Here is a 14,691-nt window from a genome sequence, read left to right on the forward strand (position 1 = left end):
CCCCCCCCCCCCCCCCCCCCCCCCAAAAAAAAAAAATTGAAGTTACTTCAAGCTTGTTTTGCCTCTGGTTTTAAGCACCCCATTAATCTAATCTTGTGAATATGATAACAGACGGACAACAAGAAAACCAGCTTTCTTTATACTTCATCAAGAATTGCTATACCTATAATGAGACAGAACTTAGAGACTCCCAACAGCTTAAAGTCGTTTTAAAAATCATGAATGGAAGCGGAGACTTCTCCCAAGTTCTAACAAAATCAAAGTGTAAATCTTGAACTTAACAGAAGCAAAAGACATTTATCCAGAAAGTTCATAATGGAAACAAACAGCACGTTTTAACAACCCAAATAATATATATCACGTAAAATTGAAAAGAGAATATAATTTCCATAAAGAAAATGAAGTATCAGCGATTACTTGCTTTATTATCCATTTCTATGCTCCATATGATATTTGAATTCCATTCCAACAAAACCACCGGAGGTAGACACAAAAAGATACAGCAATCTAGCTCATCAATTGAGCTAACAGATATGTTACATGTCATGAGTTGTACCAGTTAACATGATTCTAGGCGTTAAAATTAAAACAAAAGGAAAGTTATGTATCATTGTATTACCTTAAGCTCATTGGGTGACATATTAAGGATTTTTAACGGTTCCAACTCTCCATTTAACAGCCGTTGAGCTAGTAAACGATTATTCTGCCAAGAGAAAGAAATAATCAATGATGGAGTAAACAAGGTTATAAATTATTACTGCACATGTGACTAAGTTCTTGATGCAGAGAACATCCTGTGTTGAACACTCCTATTCAAGGAATGCATCTACCGAAGTTCATATTCAGTAGGTTATCCTTTTTTGTTTTCAACTTGACCTTGACCCTCCGCATATTTCTTTCTTATTGAGATGAATATATAAAGAAAAAAAGCTCAGATGTAACAGATTCATATGAGCGAAGGTTCTTAAAAGATGGCATCAGATATGCCATGCAATGTGCATACAGGAATCCTTGTTGTTCGTTTTCAAGAATCAAGAGAGCATCCCCCTACCTTGAAGCCAGTATGATAGCTGATCAAGTATGCACTAACACAATAGATCAAAGAGCTTTCAAACCTTGAGATTGAACACCAATTGCCGCATTTTTTGGTTATACTTCTGAAAATCGGCAGACAGAGCATCATTCGACACCTTCTCAAGACCAGTTATTGCCGGAACGGCTGCATCTGGCCAGAGAAAAGACTTGCAGCTCTGCAAAACCACAAAAAAGAATAATGTGTTTATGGGTTACAAAAGATACCAAATAACAGTAAAGCTAATCTGCACATCTCCATATTTTTACATTCATTCTTACTGGCTACATACTTTATCATTGTTCTCTGCTGTCCTCGACGATTCTGGATTCTTATTTTCATGGTTGACACCATTAGCAGCAGTTTTTCCTGTATCATCCTCACGTGTGTTCTCAGGAGAGTGACATATGTACTGAACCCCCTCCAAAAGTTTTTCCAACCATCTATCTCGATGTGTTTCACCTGTTAGAACATCGTGTATTTCCAATATGGAGTAGTACTCTGATCGATTAGTTGGACAGCTTCCTGGAGTTTCAGCTTTTAAGCTGTGATCAGATCTGGTTGCCTCTGATTCATCTCTTGTAACATCAAGAGGAGAAATGTTTTTTCTTTTGAGACTTCTTTTAGTTTTCAACTGATCTTCCAGATCAGGTGTGGCATCTTCAGGCTCAATATCAGGGAGATCTCCTAACCGTGACATAGTCTTCTTGACAAGTTCATCAATTTCCTGCTGCTTAGAGTCTTCGTAATCCTTATCAGTTAGTTTCCAAAGTTTTTTTTCAACTGTGTCGTACACTTTTCGCACAATAAATCCAGGATGTTGCTTACGAATTGGAAGTTGCTTATGCAATGGAACAAAATGCACAACACATTTGTGCATTACAGATTCTGCAGGAACCTGATCTCGGTGGAAACTATAAAACAGCTCTCGAGTATCATGTGATTGCCAACTTCCACCCCCCTTTTTTTCAGCTTCTTCAGGACGGTAAAACCACTGCCCAGTGACCATCATGCCATCTTTGTTCCGAGTAATATCCTAGCAATAGGACCAAGTTCCACTGTTCAGGCACAAGAGAGTGGCTAGCTAACTTCCTCTGCAGATTACAAGTATGTGCATATATATAAAAACAAGAACATCCATGTAAGAACAAGCTAAACAAAATATCAAGTTAGAAACGGAAACCATTTAGTGAGAACCCAATGTTCCTGCAAACTTCAAGTTCTTCTAGATGGAAGGTTAGGGTTTAGAATATACCCCAAAGAATCCAAATATCATCAGGTAACTGCTGCATACTCAGTCTTCAATGGCCCCACGGGAAGGAATGGGGCAGGCTAACCAAAAGGTAGTACCAGTTTAGATTGAGTCCAAAAATCACCCTAGGATTTAGACATCTTTTATTTTAATAACCTTATGTTTCCAATCCAACTATCGAATACCTCAATTAATCCCATGGGATAACCTAACCACCCAACCTTACAACTTTTTTTGGGTTCAAATGTAGAGTGATGATTTGAGCCTTGCTCCTCTTGATCCAAGATATATGCCTTAACCAATGATATGCTCAAGTTGGCACCACCTAATCCTACATCTTTCAGAGTTGAAAAAATCATAGAATATTTAACATAAATGGTCACTATAGTTTGAATCTATATCTTCATAGGCATTTACATTTCCAATTTGCTCCTTACACTATCAAGTCAATCTATGACAGTTGATCATGAGCATTTCCTTACATGTCAATCAACCACACAAAAGAGAAATGCATCCTTAATAAAACTCACAAGAAATGTATTCATAAAAAAATGATAAGATAATTTCCCAGCACAAGAAGTGATCAACTGAATGAAGAATGTATCAACGGATCAAATCGCATATGTTCAATCACTTGACTTGACATAATTACATAAATGTTTCCTACAAAGAGAGGATGGCAAAAGACTAAGCCACTAAAATCAATTTCATCATCTATTGCCTTTTGAATTTGTTTTGTGAACACCCCATTTGGATCATATCCTCATACGCAGATGGGATAGGCACAGGCACCCACTCAAGCAGTTCATCAAAAATAAAAAGGGAGCTCGCTCCATTTGTTTCATCCATTAAAAAAAACATTATAATGCACTTCCACAAACACAAAGAACCAATACACGAAAATATGAATATTGACCTCAGAATTTTGACACCCTGAAACTGCCAAAAGAAACACCACTTGGTTCAAATAAAAGCATTGTAGATCACCTAGCAACGTGCAGAACATAAGTGTAAATCACAAAATTCCGGGACATACGTTACCTTAATAATTGCCACATAAGGTTTTTGATCCTTGTCCTCAGGAACTAGAAGTACCGGATCCTCCTGCCAACAATTAGAAGGAAAATTAATAAGAACAACCAAAATTAATAAGAACAACCAGTGATGAAGGTGGAGTGGCTGAAGTTCGTCTTCGCTGGTGGACAATTATAACGAGAAGCTTCTCGTTACACTTTAGCACAATATCTAGAATTCAACGAGAAAAGGTATGAACCAAAGGCCACATGGTGCCGACTAATGAAGCACAAAAGGAGATACTGCCATCTTTTTAAACGTTTCATGTCGTGGACGTGAACAAAACTACAAAAGTATTCTATGATCACAGAAAAAATGCACATGATATTATTACTTGAGACAACAAATTCAGAGCACGATGCCATCGAATTAGGGTTACACCGCAAGCCCTAGCTACCACCGACTACAGGTCTCCACATTTGACGCCTTCATTCTCGCATTTGTCTCAAGTCATACGACTCCAAATACTAAATGGTTTACTAAACATTTTTAAAAAACCACAAACTAATTTGAGTTCTCAAAACTATTGCAACACCAAAATTCAACCAACCAATAACACAAAGTAACTCACAAGATCATATTTGTTCCCATCATATTCAAACGCGTTGTAGTGGCTCTTCCGTCCCCTCCCTTTCCCAGAAACCCTAACAGCATCCCCAATCGGCTTCGCATCCTCTTGCGACTGATCATCCTCATCTTCATCTTCCGCCTGCTGTCGTTTCGACGCTTCCACCTCCTTCTCTCCCTTGTTACTACTTCTTCTACTCCTGCGATGCCTCTCGTCCCCTTCCACCACCTCCTCCTCCTCCTCCTCCTCTAGAAGCTTCATCTTCTTCCTCTTCCTACGAATTGACAAGTTGTCGTCTGAATTGGAAGGTTGCTGCTTCGTAACTGGTACTTCGTCTTCCTCATCGCTAGTGGAAACCTGCGCAAATCTTCGGTTCCCCATCGTGAAATGGGCGACGGTATCGTCTCAATGGCCGAGTGTCGGTCTTCAAATCTCTGTTGTGTCTGGAATTTTCGTCCCTCCAATTGAGAGAAAATGGAATTTGGTTTTCGCGGGGAAGCAATAGCGTTAACCGAGAAAGGGCTTTTATAGGATGTGGACCCGGTGAGAAGTAACTCGCCACGCTTTCTCTCGTACTCCCTACACCCTGCCGCCGTGAAAAAGAAAAAGAAATGACATGAAATTACTATTTTAACCCCTATGGCTTTAATTTATTTTTTTTCAAATCAGTCCCTACTATTTGACAGTTTTCAATTTGATCCTTAGCGTTAAAAAATTTACATTCGAGCCCCTATAATCAATATAAAATTAAATACCATATAAGATTTATGTTTTTTAATATAATGAGAAATAACTCGTCACGCTTACTCTCTCGAATTCTCTAAATTTTGATTAATATTTTCACGTCATTTATTTAAATTAATCACAAAATAACAATATAATACATGTTGATAAATTTGGAACTAACTACAAAAATACACGTCCTCAAATTAGAAAAATTAAATAATGTTACTTGTCCAATTAAATTACATCATGAATTGAACTTGAAGCTAATTTAGTGGAGGCTCTTGAAAAGTATTGGGTCAATTTTGAAAAACCTAAGCCCATTGAAAAGAATTGGGTCAAGCCCAAAAAACCCCCCAAAGTTTGACCGAAGTCAATCAATGTCGAGTCTATAGAGACTACAAATAGAGAAAACTACCCTTTATTTTCATGAACACAAATGATTAAATTATGCTATTATACCATCGTCCACGCTTTTATTTGCTCGAGAAAACGAACCCCGCAAATAATACCATATAATACTTAATTTTAGGGGTGTACATGGTCCGGGTTGGAGATTTTTTTGACCCAACCCTCTATTTTCGGGTTGAGTTGTAAATTTTTTTTTTAATTTTATTTATCCACCCTGTATAATTATTAAAATACAATTTTAAATAAAATATATTAAAAGTTCATAAACAATCTATCTATCTATGATTATTAACCAAACAATAAAATTAAAAAGAATAAAATAACAAAGTAATATAAACAAAACAAAAGAAATAAAACAAGGAATTTAAAAATAATAAAATAATACAAACAAAAAGAAAGAGTTTAAAATGTATATATATAAAAGAAACTAAAAACAATAAAATAATATAAACAGAAAGACATTAAAAATAAAAACAGAAACAATAATATAAAAAAAATTAAACAAAATGTATATATCTAAAACAAACTAAAAACAATAAAATTAACAATAATAAAATAAAATAATACAAACAAAAGAAAGAGTTTAAAATATATATATATATATATATATATAAGACACTAAAAAACAATAAAATTAAAAATAATAAAATAATATAAACAAATGAAAGAAATTAAAAATAAAAATAGAAACAATAATATAAAAAAATTAAACAAAATGTATATATCCAACAGAAACTAAAAAACAATAAAATTAAGAATAATAAAATAATAAAGGTATTTTTAAAATATATATATATATATATATATATATATGAAACTAAACAAGAAATTTAAAATAATAAAATAATAAAATAATATAAACAAAGGAAATAAATTAAAAATAAGAATAGAAACAATAATATAAAAAAATGTATATATATATAAGAAACTAAAAAACAATAAAATTAAAAATAATAAAATAATATAAAGAAAGGAAAAAAAATTAAAAATTAAAAAAAAAATATATATAAAAAAATTAAACAAAATGTATATATTAAAAGAAACTAAAAAATAATAAAATAATAAATAATAATAATAATAAAAAGCTAACGTCGAACTTAGTCGTGAGTGTCCTTGAACTAGAGGAAAGCCATTCTAGCAAATCCATTAATATGAAAAAATTCTTCATATATTTTTATTTGACTCGAGTCAACCCAAAAGTTTTGCCCATAAACCCAAAACCGAACCAATTCCGTTCGGGTTTAGAAAAATGAAACCAACCCAACCCTTATAGTTCGGGTTGGATTGGTCCGGGTTGTCAGGTTTCAGGTTTCTAGGTTGAATGTACACCCCTACTTAATTTACTGTATCAAAATCAATCGTTGCATAGTTGAACTATAATGTGTCGTAGACGAACTTGCACAATTGAGAATTTTATTTATTTATTTTTAATTTGATTGTTGTTATAATATTTTAATCAATTAATTAATCATGGTATAATAAAAAAATTTAAAGTTTTTAATCATTATTATTGGAACATAACAGCATTAATAAAGACTAAAGTTTAAAAACGAAAATAATATTAAAAGCAAGCAATGATGACAACTAATATAATTTATATGCTTAATACTTACAAGTCATTTTCAATATTTTAAAACTGAGAAATAATCATTTAAATTAGCAAAATTGTTAAATATATAAAAGAAAACAAAAGCAATGTAATATTTTATTGTTTTTTTGTAAGTAATTTTCAAATTTTTTATTTTGCTAATTTTCATTCATTTTAATGGGTAATTATAAAAACAAAAAGAAATTACATAATTAAAAGAGTCAATTTTTATTAAATTAAAAGTAAAAAATACTTTATATATTATTTTAATATAATACATTTAATTAATATCATTTTTTTTGGCGTATCTAATTTAATATTTAAGTAGTGTTTTTACTGCAGCTCATTTAAAATTATTGTTCATTATACTCTAATAAATTTAAAATAAAATAACCATTTATTTTTAATATATTGAATAAAATAAATACTAAATTTTCTGACAAAAAAAAATTATTAATTAAATGTGACTCGAGATAGAGATTATTTTATTATTCTATCTATGCTCAAATTTTGTCTCGCTCCTAATAAATAAATAAATAAAAATGTTATATTTTTTTTGCCCATAATTATATATAACATAATATTATATTTCTGTCTGTAAATAATTATTGAATACAATTATTTAATAAAAATGGTCAAATATATTTAAAAAATAATTATATATAAATGAAAAAAAAAATTATCGAACCTGATTCCCACTTGTATCATTCCAGAATTAAAAGTGAGAGAAAAAGATGGAAACGGCTTCGTCCCATGAATTTTAATATCATATTTATTAATTCAAAAGTAAAAAATAAAAATAAAAAATACTATTTTTTTTAATAAAAATGTATTGTGACGTCCGCTTTTGTTACTAATTAATAATAAATATTAATATGCTACTAAAATTAAATCCCGTGAAAAATTCAAATTTCATGAATAATAACAACAAAATTATATTTATATATAAATTGTACGTACATTGTAACAGCTCAAATCCACAACTAGTAGATATTGTTTGTTTTGGCTTGTTATGTATCGCTGTCACGGTTTTAAAATACATATGTTAGGGAGAGGTTTTCACACTCTTATAAATAATGGTTCGTTCCCCTCTCAAACTGATATAAGATCGCACAATTCACTCCCATTGAGGATCCAGCGTTTTCGCTAGTATACCACTTGGTTTATGGCTCTGATATCATTTTCCAAGCACATCATGCTACCAAATGTATGGCATCTGAGAGTACAAGCAACTGAGATATGTTTTAAAAACCTCGAAGAGAAGTTCGAAATAAAAAAATTCAAACACAATATCTATTAGTGTTAGACTTGGACCGTTACATACATTCTACTTAGAAAACGAATAACCGTGCAGATGGAAGATAAATTAAAAAAATCGAAGATTAAATAAATCTAGAAATGAAAGTATGTAATATTTAAATCAATAATATATATTAAATTAATTGCATTTTTTTAGAGTTACCACATATTTTAAGCATGACATTTTTTTTTAAACGCGGTTAAAATGAATTAGTCGTGTTTTTTAATATATTCAACTTTCAAAATAAAGATATTTAACTTTGTTTCGAATATATTCCTCAACTTTTAAAAATTATTTTTAATATGCATTTTTCGTCACCTCGTTAGTTCCATGCATATTTGTTTCGAATATATTCCTCAACTTTTAAAAATTATTTTTAATATGCATTTTTCGTTACCTCGTTAGTTCCACGCATATGTGGCACGATAGAAACCTTAACTACAATGTTCGGTAACATCGTCAAATCATAATATACCAAAAAATAAAAATTATTCGGACGATCAACTTAATGAGATTATTTTTAGTTCAACAGCAAACAAAAGTCAAAACCCGAACATCTGACAATGAAGCATATTCACTGCATTACCCAAATTTTAATTCTTAGTTGTCACGATCGTCTGAAATTTTAAAGTATTATTACTTGAAAATAAAACCGTTCGGGTGAACAAGTTAAATGAAATTATTTTTCGTTCATAGCAAGCGAGAGTGAAAATTCGAACATCTGATAATGAAGTACGTTCACGAATTTGACAGCATTAGTTTTAATTACTGATGGTCACGAAAGTATTTTTACTCGGGATTTGTAAAATATAAATATTGAAATAAAAACAAAATTATATAAAATTAGAATAATTTAGCTATATATATATATAAAGAATAAAAACAGGACAGCGAATCAGCATTAAAAAATAAAGCAGAAAATGTAATAAATGAAAACAATATTTAAGGCAACCCGGTAAACTTTAACAAACAATGATGCAACACCAGAGAATTTCTCAAAAAATAAAAAATAATAATAATAATAATAACATTAGGGTTTGTTTATTGATAGAGAGGGAATTAGAGATGAGAATATATATAAAATGCAATAAAAATCAAATTAGAAATCCAGAAGCGGAAGTTTCCATAAAAGTAAATAAAAAGGAAGAGAAAACCAAAACCCTCTCATCTTTCTGCCACCCTCTCACCTGCTCCGCCTTCTTCACACCGTACAATTCCTCCGTTTCAGTGGTTCAGTGCCTCGGCCGCCGTCGCCTCCGTCGTCTCCGCCAGTCTGTGTGGAAGTGAATCGAAGCGAAGTAAAGAAGAAGAAAAACTCCTGGTTCAGATTTCGGTACTTCGCGATAAGATAAGTGGAGCAGCGTAAAACGGTACACCGCGCCGCACTTTATCCGGCCACCTTCTTCTATTTCTGTAAGCATTTTTCTCTCTCTATTTCTTCATTTCATTACACGAGAGAGAGAGAGATAGAAAGGTTTGTTTCGGCATCTCTCGCCTCCATCACTCGCTCTCCAAATCTCTTAAAACGAATTCCTATTCGACGCCGAAGAATTATACTCTTTCCGGTAATTGTTTGCGCATGTGATTCCGAAAACATCTCCCTGTTCGATCAATTTTTTTATTGTGTGTGTGTGTGTGTGTCATGCAGTTGAATTTTCTTTTGGTTTTCGGTTTTTGTCATCGTTTCTGTGTAGCTGTTGTTGTATGGATTTGTTTTTGTTGTTTTGTTACGGTTTTTCTCCGGAATTGATAGTAACTGAGCGGTTGCACATTGTTTAGAATCGCGCTATGGCTCTTGTTTCAAACACTGGTTCGATTCACCGGATTGGTGCTGGAACTGTACGGTACAGAGGAGGAAGTATGGCTTTCAACTTGCCGACTCATATGGAGTCATTGAAGATGAAGGACAATCCTATTGGTTCGTCTTCTCTATCGTGTAGCTCTGGTAATATTACGCATGGTTTGCATGTAGACAGAGTGAGGATGGCGTCGAAGCTAGGAGGCAGGGTGATTGTTGCTGCGAGTCCTCCGACTGAGGACGCTACAGTGGCTACTGAACCATTGACAAAAGAGGATCTCGTGGCTTATCTAGCTTCTGGATGCAAGCCGAAGGAAAAATGGAGGTTAATATTTCATATGCCTCCCCGTATTTAAATCAGAAAACCGTCGTTTGGGTGGCTAACCTAACTGAATTGATTTCCTCTCTGTAGTTGCTTGTTTATCTTATGAATCGTATGTTCATTTGACTATAAGCCTTCATAAATTTCAGAAGGTTTGAATTAGAGTTAGATGCATATCCGATTCATATCTTGTTGCTCTCTTTCCATGTATGGCGTACTCCTTCATCCTTAATCCCGTTCAATGTATCTTTTAAGCTCATTAGTGAGATATTATCCCTCTATCCGGTTCCTGCATTTAACCTTTTAATGCCAGTTACTGTAATCGGGGTGTATGGGCGTGTGTGTGTTTTTTGATTGTTTCTTTATTTGTTCTACTGCTATTTGAAAACCTTATCATATTGGATCCACTTTTGATAATCTAATCCTGAGTTCCCTGCAGAATTGGTACAGAACATGAGAAGTTTGGTTTCGAGGTTGGAACTTTACGTCCCATGAAGTATGACCAAATAGCTGGGTTACTTAATGGGATTGCCGAGAGGTTTGACTGGGAAAAAATAATGGAGGGTGACAACATCATAGGGCTCCAGCAGGTAAACCGCATCCCTTGCCTGTAAACAAAGGGGAAACAACAACTTAGCTTCTATGGACCTTATGTAACTTGTTTAATAGTACATGTGAATCAATATTTTTTTCCTTTAGTAAATGCTCTGGTGATATCCTTATGGAGGAATATTTTCATTTTGTTCCTTTGAATTCATTTGAATAACTCGAGATTACTATAAACTAGGGAAAGCAAAGTATTTCACTGGAGCCTGGTGGTCAATTTGAACTTAGTGGTGCCCCTCTTGAAACTTTGCATCAAACCTGTGCTGAAGTTAATTCACATCTTTACCAGGTTTGTGCTTGCTGTATGTCGATCCTGTGTGGGTTGTGGCCACTTTCTGTTTATTCTTGATGCCTGTGTCAACATTTTATTTTTCAGCAGTTCCAAGCATTCATCTCTTAATTATTTGCTTGCTGCAGAAGGATTGTAGAGTCTTGATTTCAAATATCTAGATGAGGTGTGCATTGGCTTTTTAATTGTCAATTATCTTACTATATAGTTATTTTCTCTAGGTGAAAGCTGTTGCTGAGGAAATGGGTATTGGATTTTTAGGAATGGGATTCCAGCCTAAATGGAGACGGGAGGATATACCTATAATGCCCAAGGTATAACTGTAAATTAAATCTAGTTTTTAATTAAACAAAATGCCTGCTCAATGTCTTTGGCATTCCATTATTATATGTTGCTTTGGACTTGGTTCCTTACATGCCTATTCCACTAATACTCTCTCTATGTTTTGCGTTCCTTACATGTTTTACATTAATAGTAATTTGGTCTTAGGGACGATATGAGATTATGAGGAATTACATGCCCAAAGTTGGTTCACTTGGACTGGATATGATGTTTAGGACATGCACTGTGCAGGTGAGGCATAAACATAATTACAAAAAACCTACTTTTTCTAAATCAGATCAATTATTCAAGCATCTGTCTGATCCTTCTTTTAGGTTAATCTAGATTTTGATTCAGAAGCTGACATGATCAAAAAGTTCCGAGTGGGTCTTGCTTTACAACCTGTGAGAAACCCTGTCTTTGCATTTCTTTTCTTTTGAAACGTTATCTACTGTGTCTAACTACTGGGATAAGTGAACAGATAGCAACCGCTCTCTTTGCCAATTCACCATTTACCGAAGGAAAGCCAAATGGTTATTTGAGCATGAGAAGGTTCTATCACTACCCATTCTCTTGTTTCTTTTCGTTTAAATCCTCTTTTTTCGTCCCTTTTGCAATGAATTGTTTTTTTTGCATTTGAACAGCCAGATTTGGACCGACACTGATAATGACCGCTCTGGCATGCTTCCATTTGTTTTTGATGACTCCTTTGGGTAATCTGTCATTTCTATTACTGAAGCCCTTTCATATGAGTACTTCAAATAAACGTTGAAATGTGTGCAAACTGTCCCAAACAGTCGCTGATAAAAAAAAAAAAAAAAATTGCATTGCTATTTTTGAAGTAGAAAGTGGAGACTCATGTATTTGGGAAAGCAATTGGTAGTTCATAGCATCACAACTGTTCAATGAAGCTTATTCAGTTTCTTATCTCAACAAAATACTAGCTTGGTTGATTGAAGTTAAAACTGTTTGAAAATTTTGAAATTTTTATGAGTAGAGGAACGTCGCTTTAATTTTTGGAATTAATGTCTTCTGTAGCCTTTTCTTTGTTATCTCTAGCCTAAGGTTTTTATAGCGAGTTCCTTTTTCCTTTGATGTCAATTAGAGACCCTTTTTATTATCTCGTTTGGCCTTGGGTCATAGGGTATAATCTTCTCTTACCTCATGCATTTTTCCCTACTTAATGAACGTTTAATGTTTCTCTTCTTCAAAAAGAAAAATGGCGGAAAGAGAAAACTCTGCTCCTCACTTCAGGCTTCCACTTGCTCTGTTAGAAAAATATCTTCATTTTTTACTATGGGGTTCAAGGATTCTTCTGATGAAATTGTGGTTCTTTCCTATTTTATCATGTTACTCTGCAGTCCCTTGATGCCCTAGTCTTTGCAACTACTTGTAATCTTCATTTTCAGCTGATTAAACCTGATATTTTCAAAATGCAGATTTGAGAAGTATGTTGATTATGCTCTTGATGTTCCAATGTATTTCGTATATCGGAATAAGAAGTATATTGACTGTTCTGGAATGTCCTTCAGGGTACGCAGTTACCCTTCGTAGTCGTTCTGCAAAGCTTTCTACATCTCTTCCTTTCCATCCATCTTAATTTTTATTTTTAAGTTATTAATAAGCAAACATTATTGGGTTGTCTTTCTACAGGACTTTATGGCAGGAAAGCTCGCTCCAGTTCCTGGACAGTTTCCTACCCTTACCGATTGGGAAAATCATTTGACTACGATATTTCCAGAGGTATTATATGATCAAGTTGCTCCAACATTATGCTTGTTGTGACCTAATTCTTGTATCTATTTTCCCCTCACAACTCAGGTCAGACTGAAGAGATATTTGGAGATGAGAGGTAGTGATGGAGGCCCTTGGAGGAGATTATGTGCTCTGCCAGCATTTTGGGTAATCTTCATGATATAATCAGGCTATGTAGACTACTCTACTTAAACATGGATGTAATGTGTATCTTATTAAGATGCTTATAAATTTGGGGTTGTTCTTTTGTCTGTGTGCGGTTCCTTATTTCAACTTCTTTTAGTGTGTTTCTTGAACTCATCGTCATTCCATCAATGTTTATTACTTGATCTGCAATTATTCTACCTATAGAATCGAATGTTGCTAATGTTATCTTCAAAATGTCAGGTTGGTTTATTATATGACGAAGATTCCCTGCAAAATATTTTAGACATAACAGCTGACTGGACAACCGAAGAACGACAGATGTTGAGGAATAAGGTAATTGGATCTTATGGGAAAGTATTTTCTATTTGATTGCTGATTGCAACTCGTGAGAAGCTGGGCAGACACTGCCACCTTCATTCTGATTTTGTAAATCGATGGTTTTCCATAGAGGAGTTGAAATTTCTGCTCAAACATTAGCACAATTCTCTCTTTCCATCCTAAAAGTTATTACGAAATTGCATGTCTTGTCGTGTTTGTTTATGCCTTGTGTGATCTTCAGTGTGTGTGTGTGTGTTTTTCTGCTATGAATATAGTGTGTTCAGCAACAGGACAGGATCCACATATTATGGGGACACGTATTGTGGACCTATGGTTACTGCCTAACCGATGCAAGTTTGTAAGAGGCTGTTATTCTCTGTTTGTCTCAAGATGCCCATAGCCGATATGAAGTCCATGAATATTTTGCTTGTATTTCGTAGTTTATTTTTCAGGCAAGGAACATTCTCATTAATCTAAGATTTTAACTAGGTTCCAAAAACCGGTCTCAATACTCCATTTCGTGATGGGTTGGTGAGGCACATTGCTCAAGATATTGTTAAGATAGCAAAGGTATGTCTAGCAAAACTATTCTGATATGAATCTTGGATTCATATCATATTCTCTTCTATTATGAGTGCTGGTCTTATTATTGGCACCACTACTGTTGAGCCTGAAACAAAATTCCCACACTTCAGGATGGCTTAGAGAGAAGAGGTTTCAAGGAGTCTGGCTTCTTGAATGAGGTGACTGAAGTAGCTAGAACAGGTGAGAACAAATGCCAATATGCCAATTTTTAAAAGTATATACGCACTCAATTTCCTTGCCCCGTAAATCGGTTTAATCTCTATTACAGGCGTGACACCAGCTGAAAAGCTGTTGGAATTGTACAACGGGAAATGGGGACACAATGTCGATCCAGTTTTCGAGGAGCTTCTATATTGAGCTCTGCATCTCTTCTACTGTAACCTTGCAATGGAACACTGGTAGGCTATGCTGTTATAATGTGTTAAGTCCCCCCCCCCCCCCCCCCCCCCCCCCCCCCCCCCCCCCCCCCCCCCCCCCCCCCCCCCCCCCCCCCCCCCCCCCCCCCCCCCCCCCCCCCCCCCCCCCCCCCCCCCCCCCCCCCCCCCCCCCCCCCCCCCCCCCC

The 14,691-nt window shown here is 34.5% G+C and overlaps 2 protein-coding genes across 3 annotated transcripts in view; one reads left to right on the forward strand and one right to left on the reverse strand.

Annotated features, from left to right (window-relative positions):
* The window catches only part of LOC111435743, a 7,143-nt gene extending 2,640 nt beyond the window's left edge, over positions 1 to 4,503 (reverse strand). The window contains exons 1-5 of the mRNA XM_023073251.1: positions 3,970 to 4,503; positions 3,366 to 3,428; positions 1,365 to 2,108; positions 1,116 to 1,250; positions 620 to 703 (exon numbers count right to left, since the gene is read on the reverse strand). Coding sequence (XP_022929019.1) covers positions 620 to 703; positions 1,116 to 1,250; positions 1,365 to 2,108; positions 3,366 to 3,428; positions 3,970 to 4,347 — 1,404 coding nt within the window. The 5' untranslated portion in view covers positions 4,348 to 4,503. The remainder of the gene's footprint in view (positions 1 to 619; positions 704 to 1,115; positions 1,251 to 1,364; positions 2,109 to 3,365; positions 3,429 to 3,969) is intronic.
* A 4,577-nt stretch (positions 4,504 to 9,080) lies between these two features.
* LOC111435744 (glutamate--cysteine ligase, chloroplastic-like) overlaps positions 9,081 to 14,691 on the forward strand; it is a 6,252-nt gene continuing 641 nt past the window's right edge. The window contains exons 1-16 of one of the 2 annotated variants that reach the window (XM_023073252.1): positions 9,081 to 9,401; positions 9,768 to 10,111; positions 10,548 to 10,698; positions 10,896 to 11,003; positions 11,225 to 11,317; positions 11,493 to 11,576; positions 11,660 to 11,728; positions 11,806 to 11,876; positions 11,969 to 12,037; positions 12,764 to 12,857; positions 12,978 to 13,067; positions 13,146 to 13,226; positions 13,467 to 13,559; positions 14,034 to 14,114; positions 14,240 to 14,309; positions 14,398 to 14,557. In XM_023073252.1, the coding sequence (XP_022929020.1) occupies positions 9,777 to 10,111; positions 10,548 to 10,698; positions 10,896 to 11,003; positions 11,225 to 11,317; positions 11,493 to 11,576; positions 11,660 to 11,728; positions 11,806 to 11,876; positions 11,969 to 12,037; positions 12,764 to 12,857; positions 12,978 to 13,067; positions 13,146 to 13,226; positions 13,467 to 13,559; positions 14,034 to 14,114; positions 14,240 to 14,309; positions 14,398 to 14,486 (1,578 nt within the window). In that variant the 5' untranslated portion in view covers positions 9,081 to 9,401; positions 9,768 to 9,776 and the 3' untranslated portion in view covers positions 14,487 to 14,557. Of the gene's footprint in view, positions 9,402 to 9,425; positions 9,554 to 9,767; positions 10,112 to 10,547; positions 10,699 to 10,895; positions 11,004 to 11,224; positions 11,318 to 11,492; positions 11,577 to 11,659; positions 11,729 to 11,805; positions 11,877 to 11,968; positions 12,038 to 12,763; positions 12,858 to 12,977; positions 13,068 to 13,145; positions 13,227 to 13,466; positions 13,560 to 14,033; positions 14,115 to 14,239; positions 14,310 to 14,397; positions 14,558 to 14,691 lie in introns of those variants that run through there. The other variant, XM_023073253.1, reaches the window with a different exon arrangement.

Source organism: Cucurbita moschata, unplaced genomic scaffold, assembly GCF_002738365.1.
Source record: "Cucurbita moschata cultivar Rifu unplaced genomic scaffold, Cmos_1.0 Cmo_Scf00050, whole genome shotgun sequence".
NCBI classification, from domain to species: Eukaryota; Viridiplantae; Streptophyta; class Magnoliopsida; order Cucurbitales; family Cucurbitaceae; genus Cucurbita; species Cucurbita moschata.